The sequence below is a fragment of the Gossypium raimondii genome, chromosome 12 (genome assembly GCF_025698545.1).
Source record: "Gossypium raimondii isolate GPD5lz chromosome 12, ASM2569854v1, whole genome shotgun sequence".
In the NCBI taxonomy this organism is placed as follows: domain Eukaryota; kingdom Viridiplantae; phylum Streptophyta; class Magnoliopsida; order Malvales; family Malvaceae; genus Gossypium; species Gossypium raimondii.
Window position 1 is genome coordinate 53610178 of NC_068576.1, and position 20272 is coordinate 53630449.

The 20272-nt window shown below is 30.2% G+C and overlaps 2 protein-coding genes across 2 annotated transcripts; both read right to left on the reverse strand.

The window, feature by feature from the left end:
• Nucleotides 1-504: 504 nt before the first annotated feature.
• Nucleotides 505-2225, reverse strand: LOC105765204 (LIM domain-containing protein WLIM2b). Its single transcript, XM_012584176.2, has 5 exons — nucleotides 1677-2225; nucleotides 1506-1602; nucleotides 1394-1422; nucleotides 1219-1308; nucleotides 505-1089 (listed from the first exon to the last, which is right to left on the reverse strand). Exons 1-5 carry the CDS (start codon nucleotides 1809-1811, stop codon nucleotides 787-789), a joined length of 654 nt encoding a protein of 217 aa, XP_012439630.1. The 5' UTR covers nucleotides 1812-2225; the 3' UTR covers nucleotides 505-786.
• Nucleotides 2226-2915: 690 nt separating this feature from the next.
• On the reverse strand, nucleotides 2916-4647 carry LOC105765208 (remorin 1.4). The gene is made up of 5 exons (XM_012584179.2): nucleotides 4282-4647; nucleotides 3753-3809; nucleotides 3590-3677; nucleotides 3373-3454; nucleotides 2916-3258 (listed from the first exon to the last, which is right to left on the reverse strand). Exons 1-5 carry the CDS (start codon nucleotides 4433-4435, stop codon nucleotides 3058-3060), a joined length of 582 nt encoding a protein of 193 aa, XP_012439633.1. The 5' UTR covers nucleotides 4436-4647; the 3' UTR covers nucleotides 2916-3057.
• Nucleotides 4648-20272: the final 15625 nt, after the last annotated feature.

The window sequence follows — 20272 nt, forward strand, 5'->3', positions numbered from 1 at the left end:
TTTTATTAAAATCAACACAATTTTAATCAAAATAGATAAAATGTTAATTACTTGGACTAACTAAAATTTTATAATCAAATTATGTCAAATTAAAATATAAATATTAAATATCAAATGTTATTATAAGTAAAATATTAGTTTAGTTTTTTAAAATATATTTTTTATTTTTTATTTAAAAATATTTATATTTTTTAAAAATAAAAAATGGAAAATAAAATAAATATATGTCAAATATGAAAACAAGTTTTGGGCTTATATTACCAAATATGAGAAATAAAATAAAAAGTTTAAATGGATTTGAATAAGGATAATAGATTTTATATTTTTTATAAGAATGATTTTTTGTATTTATATAAGTTTCATCTACAAATATTGTTTAACAAAACAAGGAAAATAATTTTATATTTTAATTTTCATATAAAAAACATTTTTAAAATTTTGAAGCAAAAAGTTTTATTTAGTGTTTTAAACAAAAAAGGTGTTACAAGAGATTTGAGACAAACATTTCAAGCAATGGAAAACTATAGGAATCTGATTTCAAAAGCAAAGCAATGGTGAAAGTCTGAACACAAACCCCCTGCCCTTAGTCCCATTACAAATTTGATTCCCTTTTCCCATCTCATTTCCAATGACAAATGACACAATAAATTTGGACCAACACCTTGAATTTGCTTGCAAGGTGGAGAACTGGGGAGACCCTTGGAGCCATAGGAAGAACTTCAACAGAACAAGGTCAAGCACCGCAATTCGGATAAATCCCCTGATCGTTCAGTGAGCATTCCACTATTAGGTTTCTGCACCATCTTCTTCAGATTTTTCTTCTGTTTCTTCTGCTTCTGGTTTCGCATCATCTTCCGATTCGACTGCATCTTCGGGCTTTTGCTCCGGTGAAGATCCTGCCAAGTTTTTCTTCATGCAGGCTTGCTTGGCAAGGTGACTGTAGCATCCCTTCTCCATGAACAGCTGAGCAAAGTGATGCTTGCAGTAAAGGATACCATCCATTGCAGCATATGTTGATGGTGTAAGCAAGCAACCTCCTGGTGAACACCTGAAGCAGGATTTGTGGTAGTTTTCTCCCTCCACTGTCACCTGTTATTGTTTTAACACAAATATTCTTCACTCGTTTTCATCTTCAATACGCAATCTATAATATTGTAGTATCATCCTTGCACACGAAAATTTTGTTCAAGGTGGCAGATCAAGAATCTAAAAGCAAACCTTCTCTAAGGGGTACGCGGTTTTGTTACAGACTCCGCATTTATCTTGTGTGCCTGAGAAGAAGGCTGCAAGTCTGTTCGGAGTCCTTGTCTGCAAGTAAAATAAAATGAACATCAGTCTTGACATGGCAAATGACAAAAGTTTTTAAGGCAATGGTGGGAGACAGTTCGAGTACCTGCCCATTTGGCTTGTCGGATTTTTTGGCTGAAAAAACAAACAAACAAGAATAATAATTGTTAGCCAAGATCAAGAGAGAAATGGTTTATAAGGAAAAGGGGCTATCTCACATTGGAAATTCTTGGTATAAGTGCCAGTTTCTTTGAAGAGTTGTTCAAAGTGAGGTTTGCAATAAAGCACTCCTTCCATTGAACAATAGTTGCTCATCTGTAAGAACAAAAAGTTCATCACTGTCATATTCAGCAATCCTATGACAAAGTAAAAACTACTACAAAACATACCACGAGTAAGCCATTGCAATGGGTGCATTTGAAGCAGGTCTTATGATAAGGAATCCCATCAGCAGTTAATAAATCAACGAAGTGAACAGTCTTATCACAAACCGTGCATTTATCTATCGTCCCACTAAATGCCATCTTCCTTTTAGAAAAGAAAGGATAAGAAGATAGATTCAAGGGAAGACAAACACCGAGTTCCAGTCGCTATCTCAGAAGAAAGGTGAGATAGGGAAGGAACTCGGAAAGAATTGTCTACTGTTTTCCTCCTTAAAAATGGTGGAGGATATAATAATATACATGACCCGACGCTTATTAAGGATACGCAATCAATGGTCCTTCCCTAACTCCTTTGGCAATATATAGACTTCTATAGCTCTAAGAATAGGCCCACGTTTCATGTTGAGTGACAGAGATGCAACCATTTCCTGACAAGTTTTTCATTGACGGATCCAGATATTAATTTTAAGTTCACAACGTTATCTAACATAATCCACTCCTTTGTACGTGCCAGCATGATTTAATATATGTATATGTATATATGACTTGTCACGTTTGCTGATATTGATTCAGTTGCAATTGTGACAAGTAATTGGTGAGGAACATCAAACAAAACTAATAAAAATAAATTGGTTAGACAATTCAGTTTGTATTTATATTTGTGAGTTTATCTAGAAAGTTAGTCCAATTCAACCAATTCATACTACTTCGTAGGTCCCCGGTTTTTTCCTTACTCCAAGACTAATGTACCAGTTAGTTCTCAATCCACCCTTGAGCTAATTCACTATCTTTAAATTCTGTAACTTGAGCTAATTCACTAATAGAAGATAATTTAAGTGCAATTTCATATTCATACTAAAATCTACATCACTCTCTACCAAGTTATACCCTTATCTATAAAATCAAGTGACTCATTTAAAAAAAAAATGTGCTCTCAAATAATTTCTTACTAAACAAAAATATGAGAGCTCACTCTTGCATGAACTACATAAGTCAAGCCTGTCATATATAAGAGTTTTCCCACCGATTTTGAGTTTTTATTTTTATTTTTTTTCAATAGATCAACATCAAAGATTGCCAACACGAAATCAAGCATGTTATAGTTATCAAACTAGAGCTATAGCTCAAGTTGCAACTGCCTTTATAACAGGATCAGAACTCCAACACTGAAGTGTATGGCGATGTGATATTCAAATAGGAATTAATGTATTCCACAACATATATTTGTATATATACACACATAGATAATGATTAAAAACCAATATTAGAATGTCTTTGACAATTACAAACCAACAAGGGGAAAAGTAATAAGAAAACATAGGCAAAGAATCAAACTAAATTCCAGGAAGAAAAATGTGTCCTATATATGAAACATTAGTTGAGGATGTTAACTACCGAAACAGCCAAGAAATTTCTTTGGTGTATATCCAGTTGAACGAAACTTGGCTGCTGTTTCCTCTATCTTGAGAAAATCTTCACCTTTCTTGGCTTCGATCATCGCTCTTCTTTCTTCAGCTTGTTTATGGAGTTGAGCCACTTTGTTTTTCATTCTCTCTGCATATTCTTCCTTCTTCTTTTCCAGTTTTTCCTATCAAATAACAAAGCCCTTTGGTTAAATAAAAGTACCCACAATCTATAGAACTTGTAATCCAAGCTTTTTTGTGCATTGGGGTTAACAACGTGGGTAATGTCTTTTTTTTACCTCAATGCTCTTTAGCTGTGCTTCTACAGCAGATTTCTTGGTATTCTCCCATGATCCAATAGCAGATATCTTCTTATATGCCCTGATTTAGCATCAAGTATGGCATTCTATCAGATAATTTAAGTAACCTTTTGATTTAGTCCCTTTGCCTACTTTTTTAAACCTGAAAAACAAGGATTTGAACAAAGTTTTAGAGATGGGTATGGCTGGCTCTTACTTGTTGTCTATTTTTGCCTTCTCATTTTCCTCCCATGCTTTAACTAAAGCTAGTCTTTTTTCTGTCTCAACTCGAGCAAGCACGGAATCTGAAAAATAATTGATATGATAAAAGTCAATTATTTTTGCAAATAAATTGAAATTAAATCAACATACATATATACCTCTGTTGTTTGGACTTTTCTCTGTAACTGATGGTGGTGTTTCTGCTGCTGCAACTTCTGCCATTTTCAACCATGTAAAACATGTCAGATAATGTAAAATCATGGGATAGCCTTTATGATTCGGAACTAAAAACTGGCTGAAAATTTTTCCCATCCCAATTCAGACTTATTAAGTTCAATAAACAAACATATGATGGGTGGTGTTTCTGGAAATACATCATATAAAAGTAATTACAAGTAATTTGGTAGGACATGCAATCCATAGCATATTTATGACCAAATTCGTCTAGCAGATGCAGTATCTTGGCACAGAAAGCAGGGGAAACAACAGAGTAACATTTTGATTAAACAAAACAGGATCCTCTTCTTTTTTTTCTTTTCAACAGCGCATGCAATCAATATTATCTTCCAAAATATGTTCAAATAACATCTTCAAAAAAAAAAAAAAACCACATACTCTTCTTTTTTTTTAAATGATTGCCATGACCAAATTAGAAGTTTGAGAGAAACAAGGGAAAAAAAATCATACTTTGAGGAAGAGGGATGATCACACTCTTCTTCTCTGCACCTGCTTCATCTTCATTCTCCATCTCTTCTTCCTTAACAGGCTGTGGCTGTGGCTGCTGCTGCATGTCCTCCTTGGGTTCAGAGGCTTCCATTTTATTGGCTTCCTCCTCTCCCATCACGTAGTCCTTTAACTTAGCCACTGATACACTATCACTTTCCCTCTCTAATTTCTAAGGTAAAATGGTATACAGATTTTAACAAACACCCAAAAAAACAAAAACTAACAGAGAAACAACAGATAGAGCAGAAAGAAAGAGAGAAAGAAGGTGTTTGGAAGTGTCAGGTGGAAACTACAAAGGGTGGTTGTGGTAGGTACAAATCGAATATTTAAAGGGAAAGGTGCTTAATTTTGCATCTTTTATTTTTTCTTTATAAAGTTTATACATAAAATATGTATTATATGAAAGTAGCTTTCTTAAAATAAAGATATGGTTCTCACGACAGTTTAGGAAATAAAAGATATTCTGTATAGCTTTTTATGTCATCACTTGCGGAAACAAGAAGCAAGCAAAATATAAGTGAACAAACCTGGTCAAAACTGTATGTATGTTATCCCCATTTCCTTGTTTTCGGAAGTGAATTTTTCAATCTGGATTCTGAAAACAAACATCCTACACAAAATCTATCCCCCCTATCATTTCCCAATTATTAAATAACATTTCAATAATTTTCAGCCATTGACATATAATTTTAATAATTTTCTCAGAACCTCGAACCCCAAACTTGAATCAAAACTCCTGAAGGGTTTCGGGTCAAGTTCAAATTTGGATTCAAGTTTGAGGTTCGAGCAATAGTGGAGCCAAAGGGTTGACAGTAGAGGTGTCCATGGACCGAGTCAGATCCAACAAAAATTTAAGACATGTTTGTTAGGCCCCGAGCCTAGCCCGAATAAAAATGTTAAAACTCTGTGTTAATTGTTTTATATTATTTTTTATATAATTTTTTAAAAATATATAATACATTAAAATAAATATTTTCTAATAAATTGAAAATAAATTAAAAAAATATATACTTAAATAACACTAAGATATGCACAATTTGACAAGCAAATGTCTTTAAAATAGTAACAAAATTAACAATAAAACAAAAGCTATACAATATCCAATTATAAAGATATAAACTATTGAAATCGTGAAATTATATTTTTATTATGGTAAAAATATACAATTTAATTTCACCCCTCCCAAAAAAAATTTCCTGACCCCGCCATTGGGTTCAGGTTCAAAGTCAAGATTCAGGGTTCAAGGTAAAAAAATCACCAAAACTATGAGTTAATGACATGAAAAAATTACTGAAACATCATTAAATAATTGAAAAGTAACAATGAATATTGTGACGAGAATAATCCATAAAATAATTTCTTTAATTATTAGCTCTTTTTATTATTTAATTATAAACCCCGTCCTTCTAATTTAATAGGTCATAATTTGTTTTTATTTTCATTTTCGTAAAGTGTAAATATCAAATTTTAATAAATTAAAACAAACGAATTAATTCCCCAAAACTGAAATTTACTATTAAACTTATTAATTAATGGTAGGAAAGTTGTTATTAGTTCTTATGGTCCTTCACGATCACGATATGGGTAACAAATATACAGCTGCTGAAAATGGACACTACATTGAAATATATGTCTATTTTATAATTTTATTTATGCCAACTATCCAAACACAGTTTTGGGGACAAGTAGCTTTATTGCCTTAATTTTTCTGTATAAATAACTAGTGTCCACTATTTTACGTTTCTATTAAATAAAATGTCCGCTTTTCCCTACCACTATACTATCATATCATAAATTTAAAAATGAGGTAATTTGGATGTTTAATAAATTTATTTATTATATAATATATGAGACAAAATTTACAGCTATTTAAATATGATTAATTCGACTTTACAATTTCCAACGCATTATAATTATATAACACAAATTCAATATGAAAAATAATCAAAATAAGAAATGATACAAAAATCATATAAATAATTATATTTTTTAAAATTGATAAAATATTTTTTTATGTATATATGACTTTGACTATTGACAAAAAGAATTAATACGAAATTACGTGTCACAAAAATAATGTATTCATTATGAGGCTGTGGGATCCAAATGTGACCATGCTCCAACACATAGGAGCAAATGTACAACAACGGCTTATGCTGCCTGAATCTCTCTTCTCCCCTTTGTGGCTTCTGTTAAGAAAATTTCCTCGAACCTTCGTCAACAAAAACAAACTTAACTTTGCACTGTAAATGTGTTTGTGTCAAAAATTTCACTAACAAATTTAGAAAAATATTATGTTTTTTTTTAATGAAACATGTTAAAAAAATTTATTTAGAGATACATCCAAGTCCTTGTAGGAGCATTTCAAAAAGTTGAATACTATCATTATGACTAACAGATGTTTTAGCTAGACTATTTGCCTTATTGTTTTGAGATCTGAAACATATTGAATCGAACATTGTGACAATTTAGTTAATTATGAATTAATTCTCCTAACTAAAGTGGAGTTCGACACCTTAGTAGCACTCTTTATAACGTTTGTATCGCCTCTAGGCTGTTTGAAAAGATTAATATTCTGTTAAATCTCTTATCAATAACAATCACCAAGCCTTCAAAGATGCCCTATATTTCAGCATTTAAAACTGAATAAATGCCCACCAGTTAGTTAAACCTAAAATCCAACAATTATATCTGTTATAAAGAATCTCCCGATCGAACCGGTTAAACCCTATTTAAATTATTAATTGATGAACATTTTATGGAAGTAGATTTGCTTCTTTATATAAATCTTTTGACAGCCGACTTGTCTGTCTCCATCTTTGGTCTAATAGATTAATTGTGGTAAAAAGTAATCCAAGTTTGCCTAAAATCTTTTAATTTCATTAAAACGTAGCTTCAAATTTTATGGTGTGATAGAGAGTTTGAACAATATTACCTGTGAGTTGGAGTTGTGACATTATTATCAATGCCCCTACTTCACTGCAAATTAGAAATAGATGGACCTTAATGTCACTAGAAATTAGGGAAATAGTTATGACAATAATATTATTATATTACTAATTATTTCCTATTTTCTTTAATTTACTTACCATTGAAATACGTCTAAAAATTTTCACTCCTTTTTATTTCCCTTCTCCTTGTTAACTTAAATATTGGAACACTTTTAGACTCTCACAAAACTACTAATCTCTGTTATATATATAATTATTCGAGTTTAACATGTTATATTTATTTTCTTAAATTAAATACAACTTAAAAAACATACCTAACAAAATCTCAACTCTACTTTTTAATTAAAAAATTTAGTGAATTTTCATTACCAAATTTTATAAATGCAGAATTTATATTAATTTTTTGATAAATTAATAAATATAAGTACCGGATATAATTTAGATTGTTTAATAAAGGTAAATATTGATTTTGAAAATATTATTTACTTTTTAATTTTAATCTTATTAATATAATATTTTATATTTTTGAATAATTTTGGATGAAAGATAAATATGTTAATTTTAATATCTTTTTTTTAAAAATTGTTTTAATTTTTAATAAAATAAAATCAACATAATATTTTCTATGTTAAGTGATAAGTAGTTATCTATCTACTTATCTTATTCAACACTTTTTGTTAAAATTTTTATATTAAGTAAAAAATTAAAATGACTATCAAACGCATTTAAAATATGAAATGTTGAAAATTTTCACTTTCAATGAAATGAAAATTTTCAATGGTTTATCAAACACATCCTTAATAATTGCAATGACAAAGCTGAAAAAATTTGGGCTAAAATTATATTATAAATTTGTAAAAGGTTAGAATATAATTTTATTTTTGTATTAATTTAAATAAATTTCCAAAATGATGAAAATATAATTAACCATGTTTGAAAGGATAAAATTAATTATATTCTTTTGAAAATTATATTAAATTAAAATTTTCTAATTTTAAAAACCAAACACCAAACTTACAACTTCTTACCAAGGTTTCGAACTTATAAAAAATAATTTATAAAAATTAAATATGATTTTAGTTAAAATAGTAAAATTGAAGTAAAGAAAATTTTCGGATATATATATTTTAAATTTATAAAAATAAAAATATATAAATACTTTCAAAATAATATATAATTAAAATTTTTAAACAATCACATTATAAATTTTGATCATATTTGATTTATTTGACATAATGTCGAGAAGCGCTCATAAATCCATTCAACTCATAAATAGGAGATAATATAGTTTAACGTACTCGAACCCACATCTTCTTGCATTGATAATAATATTGATGTTAATTGAACTAAAATATTATTATTACGGTTGTTTTTGGGTTAAGTGTAGGACTTTATGGTTTTGGATGATTGTAAAGGTTATTATTTTATTATCCTAAAGAAATCAAAGAAACCGACCACGGAATGCATCTGACTTATAGATTTGATACAAATGTAGTAGGATAATATCTCACATAACTAAATAAATATTAAAAAAATATTTGTCAAATTTAATATTAGTGGAAACCAGAAAAATTAATAGATAAAACAAGCAGGGCGTAGGCACACCGCCATTTGGCACCTTTATCTCTCGTTGGTCAAACCGAATCTCAATCAAACAATTAAATAAAACAAAAATTAAGATATATGGGATTAATCCATACGTCCAAAGATTTCAATCGGTAAATGTATTTGAACAACTACGAAAATTCATGAACGTGCATCGTGTGTGAAGAAAACGTAACAATGCATTTATCTAGTGTGCGCGAGAATCAGAAATTTTGTTTACGAAATAGAAATTAAATTGTAATTTTTATAATAGTAAAAATAAGATATTATTATTTTAATAATTTAGATTTTTATAAATTTTAAAGAATTAAATCAAATTTTTATCATTTTTATAGGGTAAAGTGTAATTTTACTTTTATTAATTTAAAATTTTAAAGAGTCTAAATAAAAAAAATTTCATTTTAGGAGAGGTCGAGGCCCTGCCAACCCCTAGCTATGCCCTTGGGTGAAAGGGGAAAAATTTTATGTTATGATGGAATTTAAATTATAATTTTTTGGAAGGTTAAAATATATTTTTTATCATATTTTTAATGAAGTATAATTGTTGTATTTTAGATTTGTTCAAAATTCAGGTTATTAGTCTGAGCTTAAAAGCTAGTTCGACATTTAAGAAGTTTAAGTAAAAATATTGGTTTGATATTTGATTTTGGGCAAAAAAAAAAGAAGATAAGTCCATTTAGAACATAAACTACACTTATGTTTCAATATTCAAAACTCAATCCAACTCACTTAAAAATAATCAAAATCTTCCTCTTTCTTCAAGATAATATATATAAGGGTAAAACTACTTATCCTTCAAATTTAGTGCAAAATACACTTCACACTATGATTTCAAGAACACCCCTTGTAAGGTTTGAAGAAATCTCCTAAAGTTGTTTGAAATTTATTTATTAAATTTTAAATAAAAATATAATCCTATCTCAATTGAGAGAAGATAATTGTGTGTAAATACACTTGATAAAAAAATAGTGTATGTTGTGCAACAAGGAGTTTGTATGGTTCCTTTATAAGAATTTGAAAGGATGCATCTTGTTGTTTTACCAACAAAATGGAAAAGACATGTTTGTGTGAGGTTAGAAGAGGAAATGGTGCATCATAATTTGCAAGCAAGTGGTAGTGTATATGCCCTTAGATTCTATAAAGGGAAATGGCTCAAATCTTACCAAGTGCTTGAAACTCACTTTCTTTTGGTAGGTGACTGTGCGCCTCGTGTGACTTAGTTACAGTTGATCCAACGAGGCATTCCCGTTCTATGAACTCTGCCTCCGGCTCGAATTTTCTACAGGGTTAGGGGATAAAACCTCAGTTCATCTCGAGGGTAATACCGATTCATTAAGGCGTTCATCAACTTTAGACGGATGACACATTGAAGACTTCTTTGAAAAGTGTTGATCTCCCTCAACAAGGTTAAATTCTATTATTAATCCCTGCACTATGTGTAAGTTATGAATTTTTAGTCTCTATATTTTAATTTGGTCATTTTCAGTCCCTATATTTTTAAAAATTTGAAATTTTAGTCCTTACCAAAAGCTAGTTGTTAATTCATTAAGTTTTGTTATTTTCAAAATCATATGCGACAAATACATTATCACATGTATAATATCATATCGACTTTATATTTCCACACATTGCTTATAAAAAAGCCAATAAATGGATTAAACATATGACATTTGTGTCAAGACTAAAATTCAAATTTCAAAAAGTATAGGGACTAAAATGATCAAATTGAAAAACATGAATTAAATTTACAACTTTATCAAATTTACAACTTTACCCATAGTATAGAATTAATAATAAAATTTAACCAAATAAATTTAACTATTGTTATCATTTGGATTAGGACTAAAGTTTTAAAATTCAATAAATACATGAATTAAATTTGTCCAAATTAAAATATAAATAGTAAATCTATTACTAAATAACGGATTAATAACAAAATTTGAGCATGGAAGCTTGCATTCATGTAAAACAATCACTCCCTGGAGAACCACTTTTCTCTTTAAAACAAACAGAAACTGTAACAGGGAAATAACCCGGGGGGGGGGGGGCAGCTGAAAAAGTTTGTGATAAAAGCCAATATAGGCTCCATCAAATTTTCAGTTCACTTAATAATTGTCCAAACGCAAGCCATTGTCACTTGGTCTTTCTTTTCCAAGCGTTAACACCCCTAGCAGCTACTGTAAAAAACATGGCGTTCAATTACGGGGATTAAGTGAAATGATAAAAATTTTTCCTATCTTAACTAGTAATTGAGAGTTTAATCTTCGTCTTAAGTGTTGAGTAGCTTTAAAACTCGTGACTAATGTTTATTCTCTTAATAGACTTATATAACGCAAAAAAAATTAATCATTGAACGCACTTCAATAAATTCCTTCAAAAACTAAAAAGAAAAAAAAACATATGTTGGTGGACTGGATTCCCTTCTCCCATAAATATAGTATTCAAAAAAATTCTCTGCACTTTGCATTCACCAAAGTTTCTTCAAACCATAATTTTAGGCAATCCATACGATTTCGGGTATATTAATTATAAAATGATATGTTTATTATTCCCAATGAGTATGTAATAGGAAGAAGAACCGGAAAAAGAAAATAAAGCAACCGGCATTGGTGGGAACATGACTCCATATATGGTGGCGGAGGCAAGCAAGAAAACGGAAAAAAGGTGAAAAAGTTATGGCTGCCACCGGCCCGCCGCCATTTCGACAAGACAACAATGAGTTGTTGGTCGCTGGTGGGATTAGTGAAACCGTAGTTCTCAGTTGCTTGTCAGCCTAATTTGATGATGCCCAATTTTGAGGTAAAAGTAAAACGTATGGTTAAGTTGTTTGTAACGTGTTTTAATTAGAATTAATCACCTTTTTTTCTTTTCTTTTTTCGATGTAATATTTCAGAGCAATATTAAATCTCATATTAATAGAACATAAGTAGAGAATCAGTTTTCTTTTCGTTGATATGAGTTGGGCCAATTCGTTGAATTTGTAATTTATAGGGATTTGGGTTGAATAAAAGTTAAATGGGCTCAATAGTGATATCACCGCTGAACAAAGTCCAATTTAAATGGATCGACTTTTAAGAGGATTCACCTTTTTAGAAATTTCAAATAGGTGTAGTAATGGAGTCCTAAACATAATCCATATGTAAATGTATATGCTAATAAGTGTATATGTATAAAAAAATTTATGATCAAAGAACAAGGTGGAGAGATACGGCGGTTCACACAGTGGTGAGGTGTTGAAAGATACTAGATGAAAAGATAGAGAAGTATATAACATGAAAGAAAAAAAAGACAACGGTCTCTATCAAAGCTAAGGAGGCGTATATAGGGAAGAATTGTCACTCCTTGGCATTACAGCTTAGCACATGTTCACATTGGTCTCGTCATGGTTTGTCTCTTAAGGAACATGGTAGTGCTACTAGATAGGTCAGGATGTGATTAAAGTGAATCTAGTGAGATCCCACATGGGCCTTATATATACTTTATATAAAAGAGTATTCAACACTTGTCTATAACGAGGTAAATCATAAATGTATCATGTGTTCAGCAATGCATATGTCTACAAAAATCACAGTAATTATTAAGTATTTGTCAAAATCATCTAGCTTAATTTTTTTTTAAATAAAAATAATTAATCTTATTTTGAGAACATAGACATAAAATGTATGGAACGAAATTAAATGAGGATACAAATGGAGCAAAACAAGCCCTGTGGAAATATTGTATTAAAAAGATGTATGGGACCGATTAAGCTCTAAAGAAATATCGACCACCTTCACGTGAGTGACCACCCTTCTACATCTATGGTCTCTCATGTATGCACTTATTAGGCTCATCATGATTTCACCCCTTTTCTAACTTGTTACTCTTTTTTTCTAGTTATCGTCTCCAATTTTATCACACTTTCTGCTTTTAATTTCGCTGTGCTCTCATATGCTAAAGAAGAAGAAAAAAAAGCAAAAGCGAAAATCTCCTGCGAGAAAGAAAAAAAAGATAAAGTGTGTTCACGTGAATAAAAAGACAAGAAAAAAAAAACTATGAGAAATATTTGATAGTAAAACTATAGATTGATGGGATTTTAGAAATATGTATCCCACAACTATTAACCCAAGATTTCAATAATGTGTGATAGACTAGTTATTTTAATCTAATTGAGAAGTTATTGTTTTTTATTTTATTTTATCCCATCACATGAGAAAAGAATTGAAGTAATAGGAGGTTTATGAAATGATTTTATAAAATTATTGATAAAAACTTCTATTTATAGAAGTAATTGTCATCTTGAATGGCTCTAAACTCAATAGGAGAGGACTTTATAGTATGGGAGCTGTCCGAGTCTGGTTCCTTTGCGCTTGCCAGTACTTACTCACTAGCCTATAAGAGGATTCGGGTCACCCCTTGCATAAGTAGTAACCTTTGGACTTCTATCTAGAAAGTTAAACTACCTCCTAAATTAAAATTATTTCTCTAGAAGTGTGGTAATAAAGCTCTCCCTACAAATCATTTCTTAGCCCGGAGCGGTTGCGCTATCATCGATCGATATTCCTTTTACTCTTTGGATCAAGAAAATATCTATCACTTACTCCAAGATTGCCCTTTCACAGTTGCATTATAGGAGTCTATCTGTCACTAGGTCCAATACACCCCTCCACATCTTGACCGTCGGGAAGATTGGCTTCAGGATAACATTTCATCTAAAACGTGGGCTTGATCTCCTCAAATTCCTTGGTTTGTTTCTCTATGGGGGCTATGGTTATGTTAGAATGCCTTAATCTTTAATCAATATAGGCATGTTGCTAGGTTTGTTCAGGGGGTCCTTATACCTGCGAGTTCTCTGCCCTCCTCCCCTCAAAAACAGTGAGGACTCTCTGATTTCATCCTTGTATCCTGGAGGCCCCCTCATGTAGGATGGTTCAAAATTAACACAGATGGCTTTTCTCTGGGTAATCTAGGGAAAGTTGGTGTTGGTTTTCTTATTCAGGATCATTTAGGTAATTGGGTGATTGGTGCCTACTGACATATTCCAAGAACTACCAACGTTGAAGCAGAGCTTTGGGCCTTGCGTGATGGACCGAATCTTGCTCGTGACCATAATATTTTAAACATTGAGATTGAAGTAGATGCAACTTTTGTGCTTTATTTTATGCAGAACTCTACTAATTGAAATTTTGTGTCATCTCCTTTGATTGATGAATGCAGGACGCTTCTCCGTTCTATGAGTTCTAGGCATTGGAGACATATCTTTTTGGAAGGGAACAAGTGTATGGATGCTTTAGCTCGTTTGGGTAGTAATTTTTAGTCTTCTTTGTCTTTAGATGAACTCTCTCCTTTTAGTTTGTTTTATGTTTGTTCTTATCCCTGATTGTTTACATCACCTCCTTTTAGATGATGCTCAGGGGTAGTTATGTATCGAACCTTATGCTAGTGTTTTATTAATAAATCATGTTCCTTTTCCAACAACAACAACAAAAAAAGATAGCTACATTTAAAATAGGAATTCAAATAGTTAATTTAAAAATAAGATTAAACAATAATTCAAAACTAGGATAATGATAATAACAAATTTATTTGAATATTTCAAATCTTAAGACTATATTTTTAGTTTCTTGCAAGATTAGTGGTTAGAGTAGTAATTTTGAATTGATGATGACAAAAACTTGCGGACAACTAATGGAAACGATGGATTGATGATAACAAAAAAATGCAAACAATCCATGGGAAAAAAATGTGGATTTTGTCGCTAAGAGCAATGTAATGGCATGCTCTTATTTTGAGTTACAAGAGTGAAGAAATGAATCAAGAATATTGTAATTTTGAAGACTATGCGGATTGTAACAGAGTATTATGAGTTATAAAGTTGTGGTTCGATATAGCCAAGATATGGTTTAATATCAATTAGGCAAGACCCCTTAAACTACTATCAAGATAGTCAAGTACGAACCTTATCACTTTAAACTAGTATATATGAGTTGATTGGGGTCGGTGATACAAGAAATCGATTGACCTTGATGAACAAAAATTGACATAATTTTTGGCAAAACAGATAAATTATTAGAGTAAGGTCAAAGACATGCTTGATTGAGCAAAGGGATAAGAAAACTTTTGTACTTGTAAAAGAAAAAACCTTGCATTTTGACTTAAAAACCACGAGACTAATTAATTAAGTTAACACTTCAATTATGAGCCCATCAACCACAAGTAAATTATTTTTAGTTCCCCGATTGAATCTTAATTCGATTGGTATGGGCATTGTTGTCTATGCAGGAGGACGTGAATTCGAATGTGCTGAAGCACATTATACTCCAATTTATGAGTTAGAGAGGGGTTATGGATAGTTTTAGGCCTTGTGTCAAATAGAGCAGATATGATTAGAACCTATAATGAGATTATTCAAAAAAAAAATTTCTAAGTTTTTACAAATACAAAACTCATACTAAATTTAATGAAATTTCTACAAGCCCGTTTAATTTTAATACTTCATATATATCAAATAATGATACTCTCAAAATCGATAAAAATACTTACAGTTAGGGGTGTGCAACTTTCGAGTAAAACCGAATTAGTTCGGTTAATCGGTCAGTTGACCGAATTAATTCGTTCAGGGGTCGGTTAATAATTTTTTGGAAGTTCGGCTAATGATTAATTAGATTTGAAATCAGTTAATTAACCAAATTAACCGAAAATTTATATTTTTATATACATTTTACATATATTAAATTCAGCTAATTCAGTTAATTTGGTTAATTCGGTTAATTTTTTACATGTTTTATACTTGTTTTAACCAAAAAACATATGAATTTCAGTTAATTCGATTAACCGACCGAATTAACCGAAATAGTTTGACTCAGTTAACGATTAAGGGTTTAAAAGGGTTGGTTAATTTCTATTAATGGTAGTTTGGGTCGGTTAATAGATTAAACACCCATACTTACAGTAATTAAAAATTAATAAAAATATATCTTTGTTTATCCAAATTCATTTCTAAATTTAAAGGTTGTGTTTAGGCTCTCCTAAATATTAAATAAAGGTCAAAATTTTCTATTAGACTTGTACTTTGCATAAATTATAGATTTAATATTTTTATTTTAATTTGGTCATTTTCAATTCTTTTACTTTTAGAATTAGAAAATTTTAGTCTTAATCAAATGATAGTTATTAAATTCATTAAGTTAAGTTTTGTTATTTTTAAATTTTGACGTGTCAAACATATTTTCGCATGTATAATGCTATGTTTGTATTGTTATTTTCACATATTATTGACAAAAAATCAGTTAATAGATTTAACGATTGTAGTTTGTATTAAGACCGAAATTTTGAGATTTTAAAAATATAGCCACTAAGAATGATCCAATTGGTGAACATGAACCAAATCTATAACTTCACACGTAATATGAGACTAATGACATAATTTAACCAAACAAATTTAGTTGTGTTAGGACTAAAATTTCAAAATTCGAAATGTATAGAGACTAAAATTGATCAGATTAAAGTACATGTACTAAATATACAACTTACACAAAGTATAGGGTCTAATAGCAAAATTTAACCTTAAATAAATCTATAAACCCAAAAAACTAATAAAAATATTATTAACAAATGTACTTTGATTTCATTTGGCAAATCATTTGTCCTAAAGTTTTTAGCTTAGTTGAGAAGCTTCATCATTCGCTTTTTGATTACTCCAAAACTAGTATCAATGGCTTTGGATTTTTATGATCTTTTTTCTTGGTCATCTACGATATGATTGACATGTTTTCTCAACTTCCATAAGTGCAAATAGCTTATTGAAATAAAAAAGGTTGCAATGTCCTTAACTTTCTTCTGATATATACCATTGATGATAGCTTAATAATAAGCCCCAAAAATGTTTGACCCTTTCTTATTTCACGGACGACATTGCAACTTAATTATATATATGTGTAAATTAATTCACTGTAAAGCTAAGTAATAATGAAACCAAAGCAAACCAAGTTAAGTGGCTTATGTGTCTCTCTCCAAACCTAGTTTAAAAGGTGAGACGACACTGTCTTTGCTGATAATGATCCCATCTCATGATCTCTTCTATTGCAAATTTAGTAGTAATAATAAAAGCTATTTATCTTATCACCAACTTAGCTTTTTTCTTTTTTCTTCCCCCCCCCCCCCCCCACAATTGCAAATGTAAAGGTTGCATGCATGTGATTTGCTTTTTCTTTATGGGTGGCAAATGTTGGGCAATGTTGGATATTATTGCATGCATCCAAAACAAAAGGGTAGATAATCGATATGAACATGATATGTTAATATATACAATATACGAAAAAAAGAAAGAAAACATAACAAGTCCAACAAGCATAATATAAGAACAAGCAAAGTTTATGTATGTAGATTGTATATTTAATGCATTACAATGATAAAAAAGAATGGCGTAGTGATAGTGCAAATTCAGTGGTCCTTTGCACTGAAAGGCATGCATGGACCCTAGGAATCAGTGTTGGTGGCTAATTTTGAGAGCTTCCAGCTTTTCTGCTGCAGCTTATCAAGTTGGCCTAATCCTATACGCTATAACGCTCAAGGTTGCTAATTTTGCTTGTGTAAACACAGTACTTTCGTGGTCCCAGCATTTGCCTTAGCTCATTGAATTGCACCCAAGCAAAATATAAGAAACAAGGCAAGGATATATAAATATATATATTGATACAAAGGGTTGGTTGTAGCTGTTTGTGACAGTTTATTCATAGGGCAAAGAGTTGTAGGTGAATTAAAGAATTGGGATGTTGGTGTCAAGAGAAGATTAGAGGGAGAACAAGCGTAAAAAAGGGTTGAAGATCTAATTAGGAGAAGGTGTCTTGATCTATTTGCCAGGGGTTTGAAAGCTTTTAAGGAGGGGCTTTTTTCTAATAGTTCTCTAAGTATCATATGTCCTCAAATTGGTTCTAAACTACCTCCAAGTTAGTTGATCTATTAACTTTTTTTGGTATAAATTATCTTAAGCAGGTGTTAATGTCTAGACTATCATATTTAGAGAATGAATATATGTGACCCACGAAATCAAAGACATGAGGTAAGATTTACATCAATATATGCAAATGGAGCAATTTTAGAAGAGGCCCTACATTATGAACTCTTGTGACTCTACAAAGACAATTTTCTATGTATTTGTAGTCCATAGATATTTATGTTATTCATAGTTGAAATAAGCTTAATATAAATATTTTTATGGTATAAATACAAATAACTTAAGGAAGTGTAAATAAACATAGGAATCAGCAGAATATGGTACTGAACTTACTTTCCGTTTTTATCCCATGGGGGACTCATTAATTTAAGGTGCTATAGCCTTAGCTTTGGCCTTGGGTTTTTTTTTTCTGGTCTGTGGTTAAGCGCTTATACATTTATATATCTCACATCCAACACATGACATGACCAGCTTTAAAGCAAAGTAATAAAAAGAAAAGAAAAAGATATTTATGCAAAGCAATTGAAGCTTATATTTTTTCATATATTTGGGGGTTTTCTTTTCTTTTCTTTTCTCTGCTGATAAACTTCATTTTTGTCTCTCTCCAGTCTCCACGTAGCATCTTACACAATACATCTCCTTTAATTCTCCACCTAAAACCCTTTTTGCCTTTTTATTCTTATTTTAATTTGTATGTAGCATTAAAAGAAGTTTCCTATTAAAGGAAAAATATTAATCAATGTTTAGTAATGCCAATTAAAGTAATGTATTAATATTTTTTAATAATGTATTAAATTTCATTAATGGGTGTTTATAGATTTTGGTTAAAATAAATTCTCGTTTTAAATCTTATATATGAATATTATTGTCAATGCAAGAATATGTGGATTCGAATGCGTTTAAGTACATTATTCTCTCATTTATGAGTTGGAGAAGAAGTATGAATAATCCGAACCTATAATAAAATTGTTTAAAAAACTGTTAATGCAATCCCACCTAAAAATACTCTAATCATTCATTAATCAATTGTTATAACTATGTTAATGTCTCGTGTAATTTAGCAAAGATTAGGGTTGCATATCAAGTTTTATGTATAAAGTTTAATCTATTTTATGTTACGTAAATTCAAGTAACTACTAAGTCAAATCAATCCAAAATAAAGTGTTTCAACTGAGGGAAAAATCCAATCTTAATTACAATGCAAAATTAATTTCCATATCAAAAATTGCCATTAACAGCACTATCAAATATACCAAAACTCCTTTATTTGAATCTAGCTTGGCAATCATTGGTATATGTAACCAGAGTAAACCTGTTAATGTTTTATGAAAAATTACAAGTTAGTCCAATTCTTGATAATCATATTAACAATTGATTTTGTTAATTTCTTGTATGTAAATTGTCCAACTTTTCATTTCAATAAACAATTTAACAAGGTTTAACAGAATTAAACAATTAGATTAATTAGTCAATTTTATTGAATACAAAAATCAAAATTTTGACAAATCGAAAGGACTAATTTACCAATTTTATAAAATAAAATCATACGATGTTCCAAAAATAAAATGAGTTTGATACAAATATATGAATGTCTTAAAATTTATATATAATATTTGATATTAAAAGAAAAGTGATAGATTGATGTAGACTACAAAAGCCATTCATTTTAGCTTACGTAAATGGGTAGACAATTTCACTATATAAAGTAGAATGTCATTTTATAGCGATTAACATATAATTTAGAAAAAATATTAACAATTAATAAAATTAATTATAATTGTAATTAGTGGGAGCTGACCGTTGGCATTGGCGTTTGCTTCTCTTTTTATCATTGGATTCGGACTTAGTTTTGCGTCGGCAGCAACTGGCACTATCCACTATGACATGAAATGCCCGTTATACCTTTCAGTTTTTATAATTTACCGATCGTACCCCTATACTACAAAACTATATGGCTGCCCCAAATATTAAGTGATAATATTTACAACAATGGCATAAATGCCAACAAACTTTGATGAAAATGTAATACCTAAAATTAATTGTTTTCGATAACTTTGTTTTATGTAGTTAAAAAAAAATAAGCTATCAAAATAGTCATTTTTATTTCCCTCGACTTATATTTTAGTCACTTGTGTTTGAAATGTTATGTTTTAGTCACTTATGTTAACGTGCTATAACATTTTAATCACTGAGCCGCTAAAACGAAAAACATTCTCAAAATAAAAAAAATATAAGGACTGATTATATAATTTAACCTAAAATTTTTATTTGAAATGACGATTTAACATGTCACGTCAGCTTACCATTACACCGTTAACGACAATTAACACTTAGTGACTAAAATGTTATAATACGATACTGTAAGTAATTAAAACATAACATTTCAAACATAAGTGACTAAAATGTAATTCGAAGGAGACAAAAATGACTATTTTGATAGTTTACTAAAAAAAAAAAAGAA

Bases quoted from the DNA above. Each gene is read 5' to 3' on its own strand.
- LOC105765204 (XM_012584176.2), bottom strand. From the start codon at position 1,811: ATGGCATTTAGTGGGACGATAGATAAATGCACGGTTTGTGATAAGACT. The intron at 1,603-1,676 runs GTATGTTTTGTA...TTGTTCTTACAG, and splicing joins ATTGCAATGGCTTACTCGTG to ATGAGCAACTATTGTTCAAT. The intron at 1,423-1,505 runs GTGAGATAGCCC...TTGTTTTTTCAG, and splicing joins TTATACCAAGAATTTCCAAT to CCAAAAAATCCGACAAGCCA.
- LOC105765208 (XM_012584179.2), bottom strand. From the start codon at position 4,435: ATGGGAGAGGAGGAAGCCAATAAAATGGAAGCCTCTGAACCCAAGGAG. The intron at 3,678-3,752 runs GTATATATGTAT...ATTATTTTTCAG, and splicing joins GAAAAGTCCAAACAACAGAG to ATTCCGTGCTTGCTCGAGTT. The intron at 3,455-3,589 runs GTAAGAGCCAGC...ATGCTAAATCAG, and splicing joins AAGGCAAAAATAGACAACAA to GGCATATAAGAAGATATCTG.